The 14,424-nt window shown below is 33.8% G+C and overlaps 1 protein-coding gene across 1 annotated transcript; it reads right to left on the bottom strand.

Moving 5' to 3' along the window:
* Positions 1–383: 383 nt before the first annotated feature.
* LOC143546820 (ABC transporter G family member 1-like) lies at positions 384–6,024 on the bottom strand. Its single transcript, XM_077038397.1, has 8 exons — positions 5,638–6,024; positions 2,719–2,798; positions 2,045–2,509; positions 1,869–1,955; positions 1,600–1,716; positions 1,316–1,513; positions 1,147–1,233; positions 384–1,040 (listed from the first exon to the last, which is right to left on the bottom strand). Exons 1-8 carry the CDS (start codon positions 5,918–5,920, stop codon positions 384–386), a joined length of 1,974 nt encoding a protein of 657 aa, XP_076894512.1. The 5' UTR covers positions 5,921–6,024.
* Positions 6,025–14,424: the final 8,400 nt, after the last annotated feature.

The following is a 14,424-nucleotide window of genomic DNA, read 5'->3' as shown; positions in this document are numbered from 1 at the left end:
GTCGAGGGTTGCACAAGGTGTTCGCATGGAAATAGAGAAGAATTTCAAGGAAGGAAGTCCATTTACATAATCATTAAGATGCAGGAAAAGACAAGACGGATTAAGACCAAGTGAAGAAGACTCAAACTTGGATTAACAATTGGGGTGGGTGGGGGGGGTGAATGTTGGCCTTAATTGTGTGACCAAGTTTGATACAATGTTGCGGTTTAATTTTGTAATTAGTATAAAGTATAGTTTAGGTTGCTTAATGCAACATTTGTAAGTTAGGGGGTCTTGATGTAAATATTAGGCGGTTATAAGTTAGTTATATAACTACCAGGTAGTTATATAACCGCCAAGGTCGTTATATAACCGCCAGGGATGGTTAATTGCCATGAGGAAAACTATAAACAGATGCTCGATGTAAACATTTGTATCGTGTCTTGTTTGATCAAGAAAGTTCTAATAACAGGCTTCATCCTCTCTGTTGTCTTGATAATACAGAAGAGTAAAACTCTATGCACAATCACCATTCCACATAATATTCCAAGATCGACCCACTTAGAGTATCCCATCTCGACTTGCAATATACTCTTCAATATCACGTCGCCATCAAGAGTAGGAGGTCCTCCCAAATACTCAGGAAACTCAAGACCTTGAAACTCGTTTTTGTACAATCCTTGTAACGCATACCTATGTAATGACACATAGTACATAGGGTATTTCCAGAACACATGAGCTAGATCATCTGGCAATCGAAAAAATCCCGCACTTAGTATCATCAAGCCTTGGATTCCAGCACTTGATATTATGCCCATGAGTAAATTTGGGACAACGGTAGCTACAATCATCATCATGCATTCGACGAGTAACATTGACACGAAAAGCACTAATGCAAAGTAAATGAATTGTTCATATTCTCTTTGAAGTCCTGCAAGAGAGTAAGCTATTGCTCCTGGGACTAAAGATATGAGAAGTAGGAAGGGTGCGGAAGAGATCCCGTGGCTGATGACATATGATCCAACCCCATAGTGCCCATTTAATCTTTCCCATTGAAAGACCTACACATATGTAGTTGCAAAATGGATGTAAAAAAAATGAAAATATGTTAAAAGCACATTTTATTCTTCAAGAATACATGAATTATGTATAAACTATAAAGCAAACCTTAATTTCCTCCATGAATGAGGGGAAACCACCAATGGCCAAGATGGTAAGGAATGAAGAGACAAACATGAGCATTGAAATCCTAGGCTGTCATTGTAAATTATAACACACAGTTCTTAGAATTCATAGGGGGATAATTTGAATATATGCATTCCGATATATCACTTACGTTTAAGGAGCTGTATCCAGAATCAAGACCGTAGAAGACTGTTCCTAAGGCGAACCCCAAAGCAATATATATACCAAGCCGTAGCCAGTAGTATCCTATATCGCGATACATGTTTAATAATGATCTTTCTATAAGCACCAGACATTGTGTAACCGGACTAGCTTTCAGGCTTCCGGTTTTCTCAGCCAGGCCTCCTTTCTTCAAAATATAAAACTATCATTATCAACTATTTCTTCAATGTGGACCTTGGCTAATATATATAACACAGATAGTGAGATCATTACCTGTGAACATATATCATCTATTTCGCGTTTGACATCCATATATATCTCAGATGACTTGTAAGATTCCGAAAGTACATCGATTACTTTCTCAACGGCTAAATTTCCATTAGCATGGTCCTAAAAGCGGGAGAAGAAGAGCAGTTAGTTAAACAAACAGTTTAAATTTTACAATAAACCTGATCTTTTATTAGAAATATGATTTATCAAGACCATATGTCTTTCATGACTTAATACTCATTCATGTGAAAGAGTGAACAATTATGACATACCTCGTCAAAGTCGGTGTTGATAGTTATGAGAAAGTGATCAGCAGGATTTTGTAGATCTGAACAAGGAAAACCATTTACTGCAAAAAACTGATTTTTACAACGAACTAGTTACCTTCACGATTTTGTTATTATCATAATCATTACAACTTTTTTCACGAGAATAAGATGAAGATTACCTGATTTGCTAAAAATGCAGGACCAAAGTATATTGTTTTCCCCACAGAGAGAAGACAAAGATTATTAAAAAGCCCAAAAACATGACTACTAGGTTGATGGATGGCTGCTAAAACCGTCATCCGGTATTGTTGAGTGAGCTTAACAATCTGGTTCATGACATAATATGACGCCGCGCTATCAAGACCGCTTGTAGGTTCATCAAGTAAGAGAAGTTTAGGATGTGTTAAGAGTTCTAAGCAGATGCTTAGACGTCGTTTTTGTCCGCCACTAAGTCCTTTGATTCCCCATCCTCCTATTCTTGTGTTCATGGAATCTTGGAGCCCCATCTCCCGTATAATTCTATCCGCTCTCTCCCTCTTCTTGGATCTCGGCATGGACTTGGGAAGTTGCAGCTCAGCTGAGTAGTATACCGTCTCTTTAACCGTCAAAGTCCATGTTAAAACCTTTTCTTGAGTCATATAAGCCTACACTAATATTAAAGAACTGTAAGCATGAATACCATGTATGTAACTGTATTCAAAATTTACATTTTAAGCTTCCAAAGAAGTGGTTAGAATCTTGAAAAATAAATGCAACCTTGTGTACATTGTCACATTGTTTTCTTTTCCTGTAGTTGAGCATTTTAAATGAATTAATACATTTGGGACTGATCACTAATGAATTGTACACATACCATTGTACCGTATGTATGTCTTAGCTTCCGTCCGTTTACTAGGACTCGTCCAGTTTTCCTTACGTTTGAATCCAACCGCCCTGTGTTTGTAAACAACGAAGATCTAACATTAAAAGAATTGAAACAAAAGAACAAAACCATATTGGTGAACACGGCCCTCCGAAAATTGTTAAAATTTTATGGGCCGAAGGCAAAAAAAAAGGCATTAAGTAAAAGGGGTTTTTTGTTGGGTTTAAAAAATTTAATTTTTAAATGAACTTACTTGGTTATGATTTGGGTTGTGTAAAAAACATTTTCTATAAAAAGAGGCTTAGAAGCGTCTTAACTGGGACTAGAACCTACAACTTTTTGGTTGGAAGTCATACCCCTTTGACATCAGACCAGACAAGTGATTGTGTAATTGGATTTAAACATTAAATATACAATACATATTGTTTTTCACACACACACACACACACACACACATATATAAGTTGGTCCTAGTGGGGTGTCGGGCCAAGCTCCGTCAACCATCCTTCCCTCAAAAATGTCGGCCCTGTTGGTGAATGATATTTTCTATGCCTATTTTGAATAACTAAAAACGTTTTGATAATATATGGAATTACAATGAAATTGATAATTAGACATAGATTTAAAAGCGGTGGGTTGGTGCCGCTGGTGACTTATTAATTCACTTGGCGGCACCTTAGTGATCCAGCTTTGTTTTTTTTCTTTTTCTTTTTAGCTCTTAGAGCAATTACAATTGGCTACAGAGCCCAATATGTGAATCTATGTGCCAAGATACAAACTTTTTTGTCACAAATTTTCTTGTTGTAGAGATAGAATATGTCTTTAAAGTTTGCAGGAAACTATAAACAAACAAATGATGTGGCGATCTCTCTCTCTCTCTCTCTCTCATATATACAACTTTAATATTTTTTAATGAGGTTTGTTGTTGTGAAAGAAAATGAGGTTTTTGAGAAAAAATTGGAATATAGTGTGGCGATGACTTGACGGTTTGTATGTGTTTGTTGTTATAGATGCTCTTATAATTAGCACAACCGACAGAATTTGTGTCGGGTCACGACCGTAATGCGCTGGTTATTATTATTTTCTTTAGTTTGCCACGGTGTTTATGTTTTTATTTTTGTTGGCATCACCTTTGAAACCCATCGAATTCTCATCGCTTCGCAGCCGCAACCCAGGTTTTCTTTGGTCGTCATGAGTTTGTTGAATTTATTTCTTTTCATTTATTTCCGGTGTTGAAAAGCGATACCGACAAAGTTCGTATGGGTGCGCCACCGTAACGCGCAGTTTTTTATCAGCCCGGCGCAACACGCCGGGTGTGAAACTTAGTTAATGATAAAATGCCAAAAACTATCGAATCAGAAAACTAAAGATAAAATAATGACCAACAAACAAATGTTTGAAAAAAATGAATAATTACAAAATATAACAAAGTAGAATGACAAAAATCATATTTGTTGTAGTGTGGTAAAGGTGCTGGTGTTACCCAGTAAATACCAGGGTTCAAACTTCACAAGAGACGAAAAGATGCAGAATAAATAAAAACATATGTTAAAAAAATTTATGTGATTGACTAGGAAGTTTTGCACCCAAGCTAATAAATTTGGAGATTCAGCCCAAAATACGAACTTTATTTTAGTTAGATTATTTTCTTTTTCTTTTTTTGTTTTTTTTTTTTTGACATTTGTAGGGGTATAAATATTTTGAAAGTTGTACAAATAGATAGTTCCATCACTTCCGTGTATACATATATCAACTAACTCAAAGACAGTTCAGATAATGACAATTAATGTTTGTTTGAGTTCGATGTTGTGAAAAGTGAACTTGGATAAGAACAAAAGTGAACTCACATGACTCTACATGCAATCTATTCTTAGAAATTAAAGTCATTGTTAGATTTCCTTGAGTTATTGGTGTAGCTAACTCATAAAGCACACTCATAGTTACATTTCCTTAGAGTTGACCAATTATAGGTGTAGTGAACTGCCCATTTATATAAAAGCTTTCTTAAAAAGTTAAAATGATTAGAAATACTTCCGACGTTTTTAAGAGCATTCTCAATCTATTACTTAAAAATATGTGAAAGAAATTTATAAATTATATGGTATGATTATAAATAATTGTCAGTAGAAGAGAGAGAAAATGTTATACGGAAAAATTAAATTTTGAGGTTTCACTGCTGTATAATATTTTTAATATTTTTTGAAATTGGTTGTGAGTGAAGGAGAGAAATATGATAATGATAAAAGTATAAAAATGTATTCTTTAATTGACAATGAGAGAGAAAATGTAGTGATTTTTAGTGTAACTATATAATATATATAGATATATGATAGGGAACTGAATGTGAATGCTCTAAAGAAGCGACAAATCCAAGCATTTCTACAAATTATATACATATACATATGGTGACAAGCATCAAGCCATCAAGTAATATATGAATCATCAGTACTTAAATAAACTCTTTGTGGAGGTTGGCGTTTTGGTTCAATAACATGAGGTGATGGTTAACGCTCTGGATCTTAAGGTCTCAATTTCAAAACTTGACTCGAGAGGATTGTCCTATACTGATAAGTTTCCTCATTGATGTTGTTTTGGGATGAGTAAGGTCTGGGGCATCAAAATCTATGGACAGTTGACATCCTATTTTAGGAAAGCTTACCCGAGTATTGAGGGTGGTTCCGAACGCTGTTAAAATAATAAATAAATAAATAAATAAATAAACTCTTTTTGCACATCCGAGAAGTGTGATGTTGGCTAACATTTGTGTTGATTATTTTAACTTTTTATATATTATGTGTTCTTGTTTTATATGTTGTATACACATATGATCAGTTGTCCTCACTGCTCGTGATCTGACATCCCTATGGGTTTAAACTATTATTAGAAAAATGGAGAGTTACATATACATACCAGCCAAAGAATCAAGTAGAGTAGATTTGCCGCAACCAGAAGGACCCATAATGGCGACAATCTCTCCTGGTTTAGCATAGCCACTGGCACCAGAAAGTAAGTTTTTTTTACATGCATGTTTTCCATTAGAGCTTGAAACCGAAACTCGAAGCTCGTCCCATGTCAACTGGACTCCGCTTCCTTTCGACATCACAAGTGACTCGGGATCAACCATTTCGATTCCCCATTTTCGGCCTTCATCTGGTTCTGGACATATTTCATTATTATGTACTAGACTACCCATTCAAGACGAGAGATATATAAGAGTATGAAGTGTAGTTTAGAAATGGTGAGAAGAGTATGGGCTCTATATATACAGAAAGAGCAATGCAATGGTAGTTCGACGGCTTTAATTTCTATTTAATATGTTCTGTTTATAATCTCGTGACCCATGGGAGACAAATTCATGTATTATTATTATTATTATTATTATTATTATTATTATTATTATGCGAAAGTTAACATACAAATTAAATTAGCGTGCTAATTATGAGAATCAAGTAGCATAATTATGTATAAAAGTAGTGTACTTGATTCTCACAATTAGCATGCAATTACAGTAGTAATTGCATGTGCAATTACACTACTTTTATACATAATTATGCTACTTGATTCTCACAATTAGCACGTTAATTTAACTTGGATTGATCCAAGTTAAATTAACGTGCTAATTGTGAGAATCAAATAGTGTAGTGTAAATTTAATTTAACAAGTTAAATTAACGATGTAATTGCATAATTACACTATTTGATTTTCACAATTAGCATGTTAATTTAATTTGTACGATAACTTTCCTTTATTATTATTATTATTATTATTTTATTTTATTTTTAAACAGACAATGAATCCTCCAAATGCCTACAGGCTAAATTCACAACATCGGGATGCACTCGTCTTTCCATCATAGGAAAACTCAAACCTAAGGTAACGCCTATGAACACTCACCCGAAGGCATGACAATACAGTGAGATAAAACCCGTTCAGTTCAAGGATACAACTAGTGAACGTTAGATACTCGCCTAGTCTTAGATTATCACTCTGATGCCACTGAAACTAAATGTTGGGAGTAGAAATCAAAACTGGGTCACATGGAACGTCAAGTCTCTTCCATACCACTCCGCCACCTATATTATATTATATTATATTATATTATTTTGCATGCCTAATTTTCCCTAGGGCCATGTTACTGAGGCGGTTGTTTGTCTTGTAATTTTCATACTCTTTCTATAAATATATTTTATCGAGTACTGTACATTTGTCTAGAAAAAGTTGTTAAAATATATTTTGTTGATTTAATTCTAAAAATTAAACACGGGCTGGAAGACTATAATGTCTATTGGCTATAATTTTTAGACTATAATTCTAAAAATTATATTATATTATAAACCTAAACAAAGAAACACCAAAAAGAAATCAAGCGATAATTTGACAGCTAGTTCCGCTCAAATTATAGTAATCTTCTATTTCTTCTTTCTACGAGACTTATAGGGTAGGAATGTTGTCTATGACACAATACAAGCTACGGTTTTATCGATATTGACGGTTAGAAGGGTATTGACGAGGAAGCACCTGTATGCTTTTAGGCAACGATTCCTATAAAAAATAAAACATCGTAAGATATAATGTATTATTAATGAATTGTATGTATGAATACAATATGGATAATTTTAAAGGAAATCTAGTTAAATTGTAATAAGATAATTACAAAACAAAACTAATTTAATCGTGGTAAATTACATTTTTCATCCTTTATGTTTACACCATTTTTAGTGGTTGATTTACCTCAAAAAGTGTCAGGAATCGTATTTTATGTTAAAAAATAAAAAAAACTTGCATTATTCGCCATTTTCACTAACGGACGTCAAATTTGTCAGTTAAATCTAGTCATGTACATTGCGCATGAGGGCAATTTATTCTTTTTATCCCTTGAAAGGGTATTTGTGTAATTAAAATGGTATCGCATACGTGTCGTCGTTAAGATATTAGTTAGAAAATCCGAAAACTAATGATAGGTGAAGAATGCACAACCACATGTGTGTTGTTACGTATGTAACTTTTTTCTTTTCCTTTTTGACCGGCAAGTTTGTAGCTAATAACTACGTATTTGTACTATCTTAGAATAATCCAACACAAGGTATGCAGCTGATAGCTATGTATTTTTACTATTTTAAAATATTCCAATCAACTTTATTTTTACTTTCAATAAACCGTGACCCTTACGAATCCTGTTTCAAAATATAACGGGCCTAATATCTAATTTGATGTTGATTGCACAAATGAATAAACTGGTTGATACCAATTAGGATGAACGGAATGCCCACCGGAGGGCTGTGGCCGATGGTACCAAGTAAAAACCATCCCAAGCGAGAGGGTTATACCAATCATCCAGAGCTTCAACCAATATATAACTGTAATATTACCGTTTGAAAAACTAAAACAAATATTTAAATCTATAATTAAATAAATCAATTTATTCATTGTTCAAACCAAAAATTTTCTACTCGTCTTCTTAAAAAATCTCTATCCATCTTCTCAAAAGTGGATCTTCTTAACATTTCGTCGTCTAGCTCGTAATCCGATAGCGATGATGATCAAGAAGCCATGAAATTTCTTGGTCTAGTCGCGCAATCAGCAAGTTGTCGCCCAAAAGAAATGAGTTGTGATAAAGAGAGATGATGGAGCCGCACATGAACGGCTAATTAGAGATTATTTCGTTGAAGTTCCTAAATTCATGCAGAAGTTTTCAAGCGTATATTTCAGATGTTGCGGGGACTATTTTTAAGAATTATTGCCAATCCACAGGCAACTTTGACGATTTTCAACAACGTTATGATGATAGATTCAAAAAGGTGTTTTCGTCAATTCAAAAGTTCACATCCGCAATTGATCACCAGTTAGTATATGGGATTGTTGCCGATGATTGCGATGAGGTACAAGTTATGTCGAGAAAGAATATATTTGCATAGATCAACCAGTGACGACATAGAATTTATACGGTGTTTATGAAAGAATCCATGGATTCTGGGGATGATATCTAGCATCGATTGTACTCACTAGTCTTAGAAGAATTGTCTAACGAAGTGGCAAGCCAATTCATTCGAGGAGATCACTTACCCAGCGATATCTCTCGAAGCGATAGCCTCGTAAGATTTATGGATATAACAGGCATTTTTTTTGGGTGCAGTGGGGTCGAATGTCACACCCGGCCATAGGAGTATAGACATATGACCAATAGTTGGTATCTGTTTTGAAAATATATTAGAGTTTATCTTGTTGCAGCGGAAATTTCTTTTGACAAAATATTTCTTTATATGAATAGGGATTTAAATACCCTTGATAATATAAAACATTTATTTTTCCATAATCATGCTTTATAAAGAGTTTAACAAAATGAGCTCACATGTCCTTCTATATCTCCAATCAGCTGTCTCCCTGTTACTCTATTGTCCTTTATCTCTTATCGCTTACTACTGATTACCTAAAAATGTTTAAAATAATACGTCAGCTAAAATCTGATGAATAACATTAACAGGCACAAAGCATTTTATGTTGGCAAGAATTTAAAACTCATTTAATCGTAATTTGTATTAGTATCTACACACTCAGCGGGACAGTTTCACCCGAGTGTACAACCACGGAGCACACTAGTCTTTTTACTCAGATTAACCGTAGTTTTACGTATGCCTACAATTGAGTCTCTTTACTAGCCATGTTGCAGTCTTTCATCTGTAACAAGTGTATAACTTGGATCAAACTATATGTGCACTTATGGCCTGAATGCTTTTTAGTAGATTACCTTTACGCTCAAACGTTTTGAAAACCATTCAAGCCATGTGTTTGATTTTTAAATCATATATAAAATGCTTAACGCCTTCGCGTTAGTTTGCAGTAGAGTTTAGGGATTTTATGATAACTTGTTTAAACAATAAAGTCCAAAAATTCGTTTATTAGTTGCAACAATCGTTAAAATGAAAAGAAATTATTATAATAACAAAATTAGATTGATTCTTGCTCCCTAATCTTTGTAGTTTGATGGAATATGCTTGGCATGATGCCAAGACATATTCTAGTTGTTTTATTTAAAAGATTCATGAGATTGAGCTTCCAAAATTGACGAAATCGAAGAAATGAACCTAAACGAACAAAAAAATGATTATGAACTGCCCAAGGGGCTCCCCGCGTCGCGCGGCCTACTAGGGGTGTGCTCCCCGTGTGGCGCGACCTACTAGGAGTGTGCTCCTCGTGTGGTGCGGTGTGGGTATCTTCTCAGAGAGTTTGATTTTTGTCATTTTAGTCATTGTACTTCCCAAAATGCGATTTTTAGCTAAAATAAGCGAGTTTAAAGGTTTCTATGAGTTGTTTGACGAGTTTAAATAACGTGAGGATATAAAATGAATTAAACCAAGTTAAATGCTAATCAATGCAAGATTCTATAAATATGTAAGATCCGATTACATTCCTGAATCGGGTAAACCTAAATGACTAAAAATATGAAAAATCTGAAATGTTACATGATACACTATCTGATCAATCGAGACTTTAACACACGAATCCAAATCTCTTCCGAAACAAGTTGTGACTTTGTGCAATCGTGTATGATTTTCGATCTTGTGATTATCGTTAAAGCTTTTTGGTTTATACTAATACATACTACATTGTATTAAATTAGGTGCCTAACACCAGGAAGCTCGTAATATGTAAACTTGCAAGGTGAGGCATTTGAGGTTTTGTACAACTCACATTATTGTGAGACACCCAGTTTCCAACACTGTAATTGAGATTTTTAAACCTGTATAACTCATGACATATATAAAACGTCTAGATGTTTTCAAACAGTTTTAATTACATTACAGTGATTAAGTCTTTGTAAACTTATGGGATGATTACTACTGGTATGTGGGATTTTGTATACAATTCTTAAATATCGTGACTTATCGGACAAAGAGTTAGTTAATAAGTAATATGACCACAATCACAGATACGACCGGATGATAAATACCCTTCGGTAATTTGTAAACAGACAAATATAAAAACATCTTAATGCTGTACTGTATAAATGTGTCAATTACAAATGAATGATGCTCACAAGTATTTCCTGCTAAAATATTTTTAAACATGTTTCAGGTGACTTTTTCTGAAAGAAATAGAAACAATGCTACAGGGCACTCTAGCTTAAATAAGTGGCTTATCACCATAATAAAGAAACATTTTCTTTTTGTAAATTAGGGTTTATCCCTATAAAACTTTTGTTTACATAAATGTTGATTTTATTCCCAGTTTATGAAATAAGAATTATGGTATTTTAAACTCTAACAATTTTTCGTAACAACAGTCTTGATAATTTTTCCGCTGCCAAATATTTTAATAGCATCGTTACCATTGCTCGCGATCGTGGCCCCTGCCCGGGGTAAGGGGTCGGTGTCTGTGACTTAATCATCAAATGTGGTTAGATTGTCATAGTTTAATCTTGTATCTTTCATCATCTTCTTCTTGTTTAACTGATACTATGCTTATTTTGAGCCAAACTTCCATTTGCCGTCTTAATCCATGATGAAATCTAACTTATTTTGATGATTATATTGAACTTGTGGTTTTAATTTTTGTGAAGCAATGATAATTTTATAATTATCATTTCATGAGTAATGTTTTGTCAACTTAATTAATTAATTCATGGTCGATGATTGATATCTTTAAAACAAACTTTTTAACAATCATTCATGAATTATTCATGTTCTTCGAAACCAGAGATGGTAAAAAGAAAATTTTTGTATTTTATCCAAAACATATCTCATAGTATGAATTTTGAGAAAATGCAATACTTGTTATGATCAATCTTTCTAGTTATGGTGATTTCTAACATAAAATTGTTAGCTTGATTAGGTTTCTATGCTAGTTTGAAAAATCATATGTCAAAAGAATGTATAAACATAACCTATATTAATCAACCATAAGTGGATTATTCGTTAAACTTATAATCTTTCCAAAAGTTGTTTGATTTAATGGTCAAGAGATTGAATTAAGTCTAATCTTTATATGCTTCACGAAAACTACTAGCTTACTTTAATTGATATATAGATGGTGATCTTGAAGTTATGAATGCTACTTTCTTAAATGTCATTAGAATAATTTGCTTATAGATAAGGAACTATTCTATCTTTTATGCGTAAAAGCGAGTTCACCACATATTCTTATTATTAACTGGCAAAAAAAGTTAGGTGGATTCTAGATTAAAGTGGTATCCTTTGCGTATTGTTAACCCGTTCAAAGTTATTTTGCTTACTTTAATTTAATTAAAAAAGTCAAAATCACTTTAAAAAACAAACCTTTTAAGATTATTATTCTTGTTTAACTTAATCACAAAGATTTAGTATTGAAAACATCTTGTATCCTCGAATCAATACTTGGTTGTTACCAATACCGTTTTGCATATATGATATTTATACTTGCCTATTTGTATGTGTTTAGTCTTGGTAGAAATAATTTTTAAAAATATAAAACCTGATCTAGTGTAAAAAACAATCAATATTTATGTGCACACCTTGGCATACATCATGCTCTTACAAACACATCAGGTAATCCCAACCTCACACTAGTTAACAAAAAAGGTTGTCCCATACCTGAACAAAAACCCATCTAGTATGACCGAAAACCTGTCGAGTATGACCCAAAACCCATCAAGTATCTATAAGGTATATATAAATACAATGATTAAAAATAAAAACCATTCAAAAATTAAAATAAAAAGAAAGAAATACAATCACTTCGGGTGTATATACTTAAAATAAATATGGCATGTACTCCTGAAATAAATAAAAAAGAATAAAAAACATGTCGAGTATACAATTTGCTAAACATGTATATGTTATTGGGTAATTAGGTCGGGTACTTCACCTTATCCTATATACCCATCATGAAAAAGTTCAAATGTAATGTTATACCCGATGCCACACCCGATTATCTGAACCCACACCAATCCTAACTATCTTTGTTTAAAATTTTCTATTAGGCTCGGGTTTTACTATCATCCCCAACTGAGACCATCACTACTTCTCACTTTCAAAGATACAATCATCTATTACATGTGCTTAATGTTTGTATAATGGGGGTTTTAATTTTGCGGCAAATTGAATTTTAATAATCTCACCATTTTGCAGTTGGTTGATAATAATTCCACTCAGAAAATAGCAGCCACCGGTCCCACCTTTTACACTAATTGTTTTGATTGGACCTCCGTTAACAAAAAAAATAAAAATAAAAAGCTTAACGTCGTTAAGTTTTTTCTAAATTCAAACAGGGCTTTTGATCGGAATGAGGATACAAGTCGATTGATGTAAACTTATATCGAAACGATGCTCCAAACGGTTTGATTTTTGTTAATTGGAAGTTTAAACACCCGAATTAAAGGATCGTTTCGCTGTTTGGAGCACTGTTTCGGGGTAAGTTTTACATCAATCAAATTGTATCCGCATTCCGATCAAAAGCCCTAAAACATTAGTTTGAATTGGAAAAAACTTAACAGCGCTAAGTTTTTTTTAACGGAAATTAGTGTGAAAGGTGAAACCAGTGGAACTTTTTTTCTAGAGGTGAAATTATTATCGGGCAACTGCAAAATGTGAGATTATTAAAATTCAATTAGTCTAATTTTGTGTGCTTGCTCATTATCTTACTTTGAGCTTGAGATATGAATGTGTCTCGACAAATAATTATTCTATATGATCAAGGGCCTTCGGCCTGACGATATCATATGGCTTTATTTTTCAAAGAGAGTGTGGGTGTAAGCTCAAGTCTTGTTATCAAGAAAGGTGTAATTTAAAAGTAGAGTTAAAGTGAGTTTATATGATATTGTTATTTGTTAAAACAAATATAATTACCCTATATAGGACGGTCTGTTATATATTTTTTCAAGAATACAAGAGATGAGTAATTCTAGAACAAAAGTGGTTTAAATAAAAGTGAAAGGTGAAAGGAGATGCTTTAACATAAGATTAGGACTATCGAATATCGATGTCACTTTTGGATCAAAACACTAACCAGTAACCACTCTTAGAAGTCAGCCTAAAGCATCCATAATAGAGGTTTTGAGGTGTTTTTTAGGAGAGAGAGAGAGAGAGTGATGTGAACGAGAGAGGGTGCAACATCCCCGTGTCTCGTTTCATCACTATTGTGCACTTTGCCCTTGATGGATGACCCATCCAGGAATTGACGGATTTGTTTATGTTTCCCGGTAGTGACTTCCGAGGTGGTCACCCATCCTAGTACTACTTACACTTGAGCGCGCTTAACTGTGGAGTTTCCATGTGCTCCGCAGCCAACTAAGCCCAAAACGCGTTGATGAATTAAGAGGCGGGGGCATTGCTTTTGAACTAAGGATCTCTATTATTCACGACCGATGTGGGATTTACCTAAGGTGTGCAATTGGTCCATGTTAATCTTCTCTGAAAACCTATATCGTTATAGAGGGTGTGATGTAAGGGAGAGAGAGGGACAACACCCAAAAACAACATTAGGAATGTAAGTAGGAGAAAGGTTAGAGAAATTGTACTTTTAAGTGTTTGTGAGTATGGCAAGAAAAATAAATATTATGACTGGTTAGGCATATGCCATAAATTTAGGGCTGGAAATCGGGTACTCTTTTAAGACATGATAAGACACGTGAATTAAAAAAGTGCGTTATACGATTTTTTTTATTTTTTTAAATAATTGAAATTAGTAGGCCGGACTCCATTATTTACCCTTATTGGTACATGA

This window comes from Bidens hawaiensis, unplaced genomic scaffold (assembly GCF_021521415.1).
Source record: "Bidens hawaiensis isolate Kalapana, Puna unplaced genomic scaffold, B.hawaiensis_p1.1 tig00014466_1, whole genome shotgun sequence".
Taxonomy (NCBI): domain Eukaryota; kingdom Viridiplantae; phylum Streptophyta; class Magnoliopsida; order Asterales; family Asteraceae; genus Bidens; species Bidens hawaiensis.
Note: the sequence above shows the minus strand (reverse complement) of the source record. Positions and strands in the feature narration are given on the sequence as shown.

Excerpts from the sequence above, each read along its gene's own strand:
- LOC143546820 (XM_077038397.1), bottom strand. The coding sequence starts at position 5,920 with ATGGGTAGTCTAGTACATAATAATGAAATATGTCCAGAACCAGATGAA. Across the intron at positions 2,799-5,637 it reads TCTACTTGATTCTTTGGCTG|GGCGGTTGGATTCAAACGTA; the intron begins GTATGTATATGT and ends TTACAAACACAG. Across the intron at positions 1,041-1,146 it reads CATTCATGGAGGAAATTAAG|GTCTTTCAATGGGAAAGATT; the intron begins GTTTGCTTTATA and ends ACATATGTGTAG.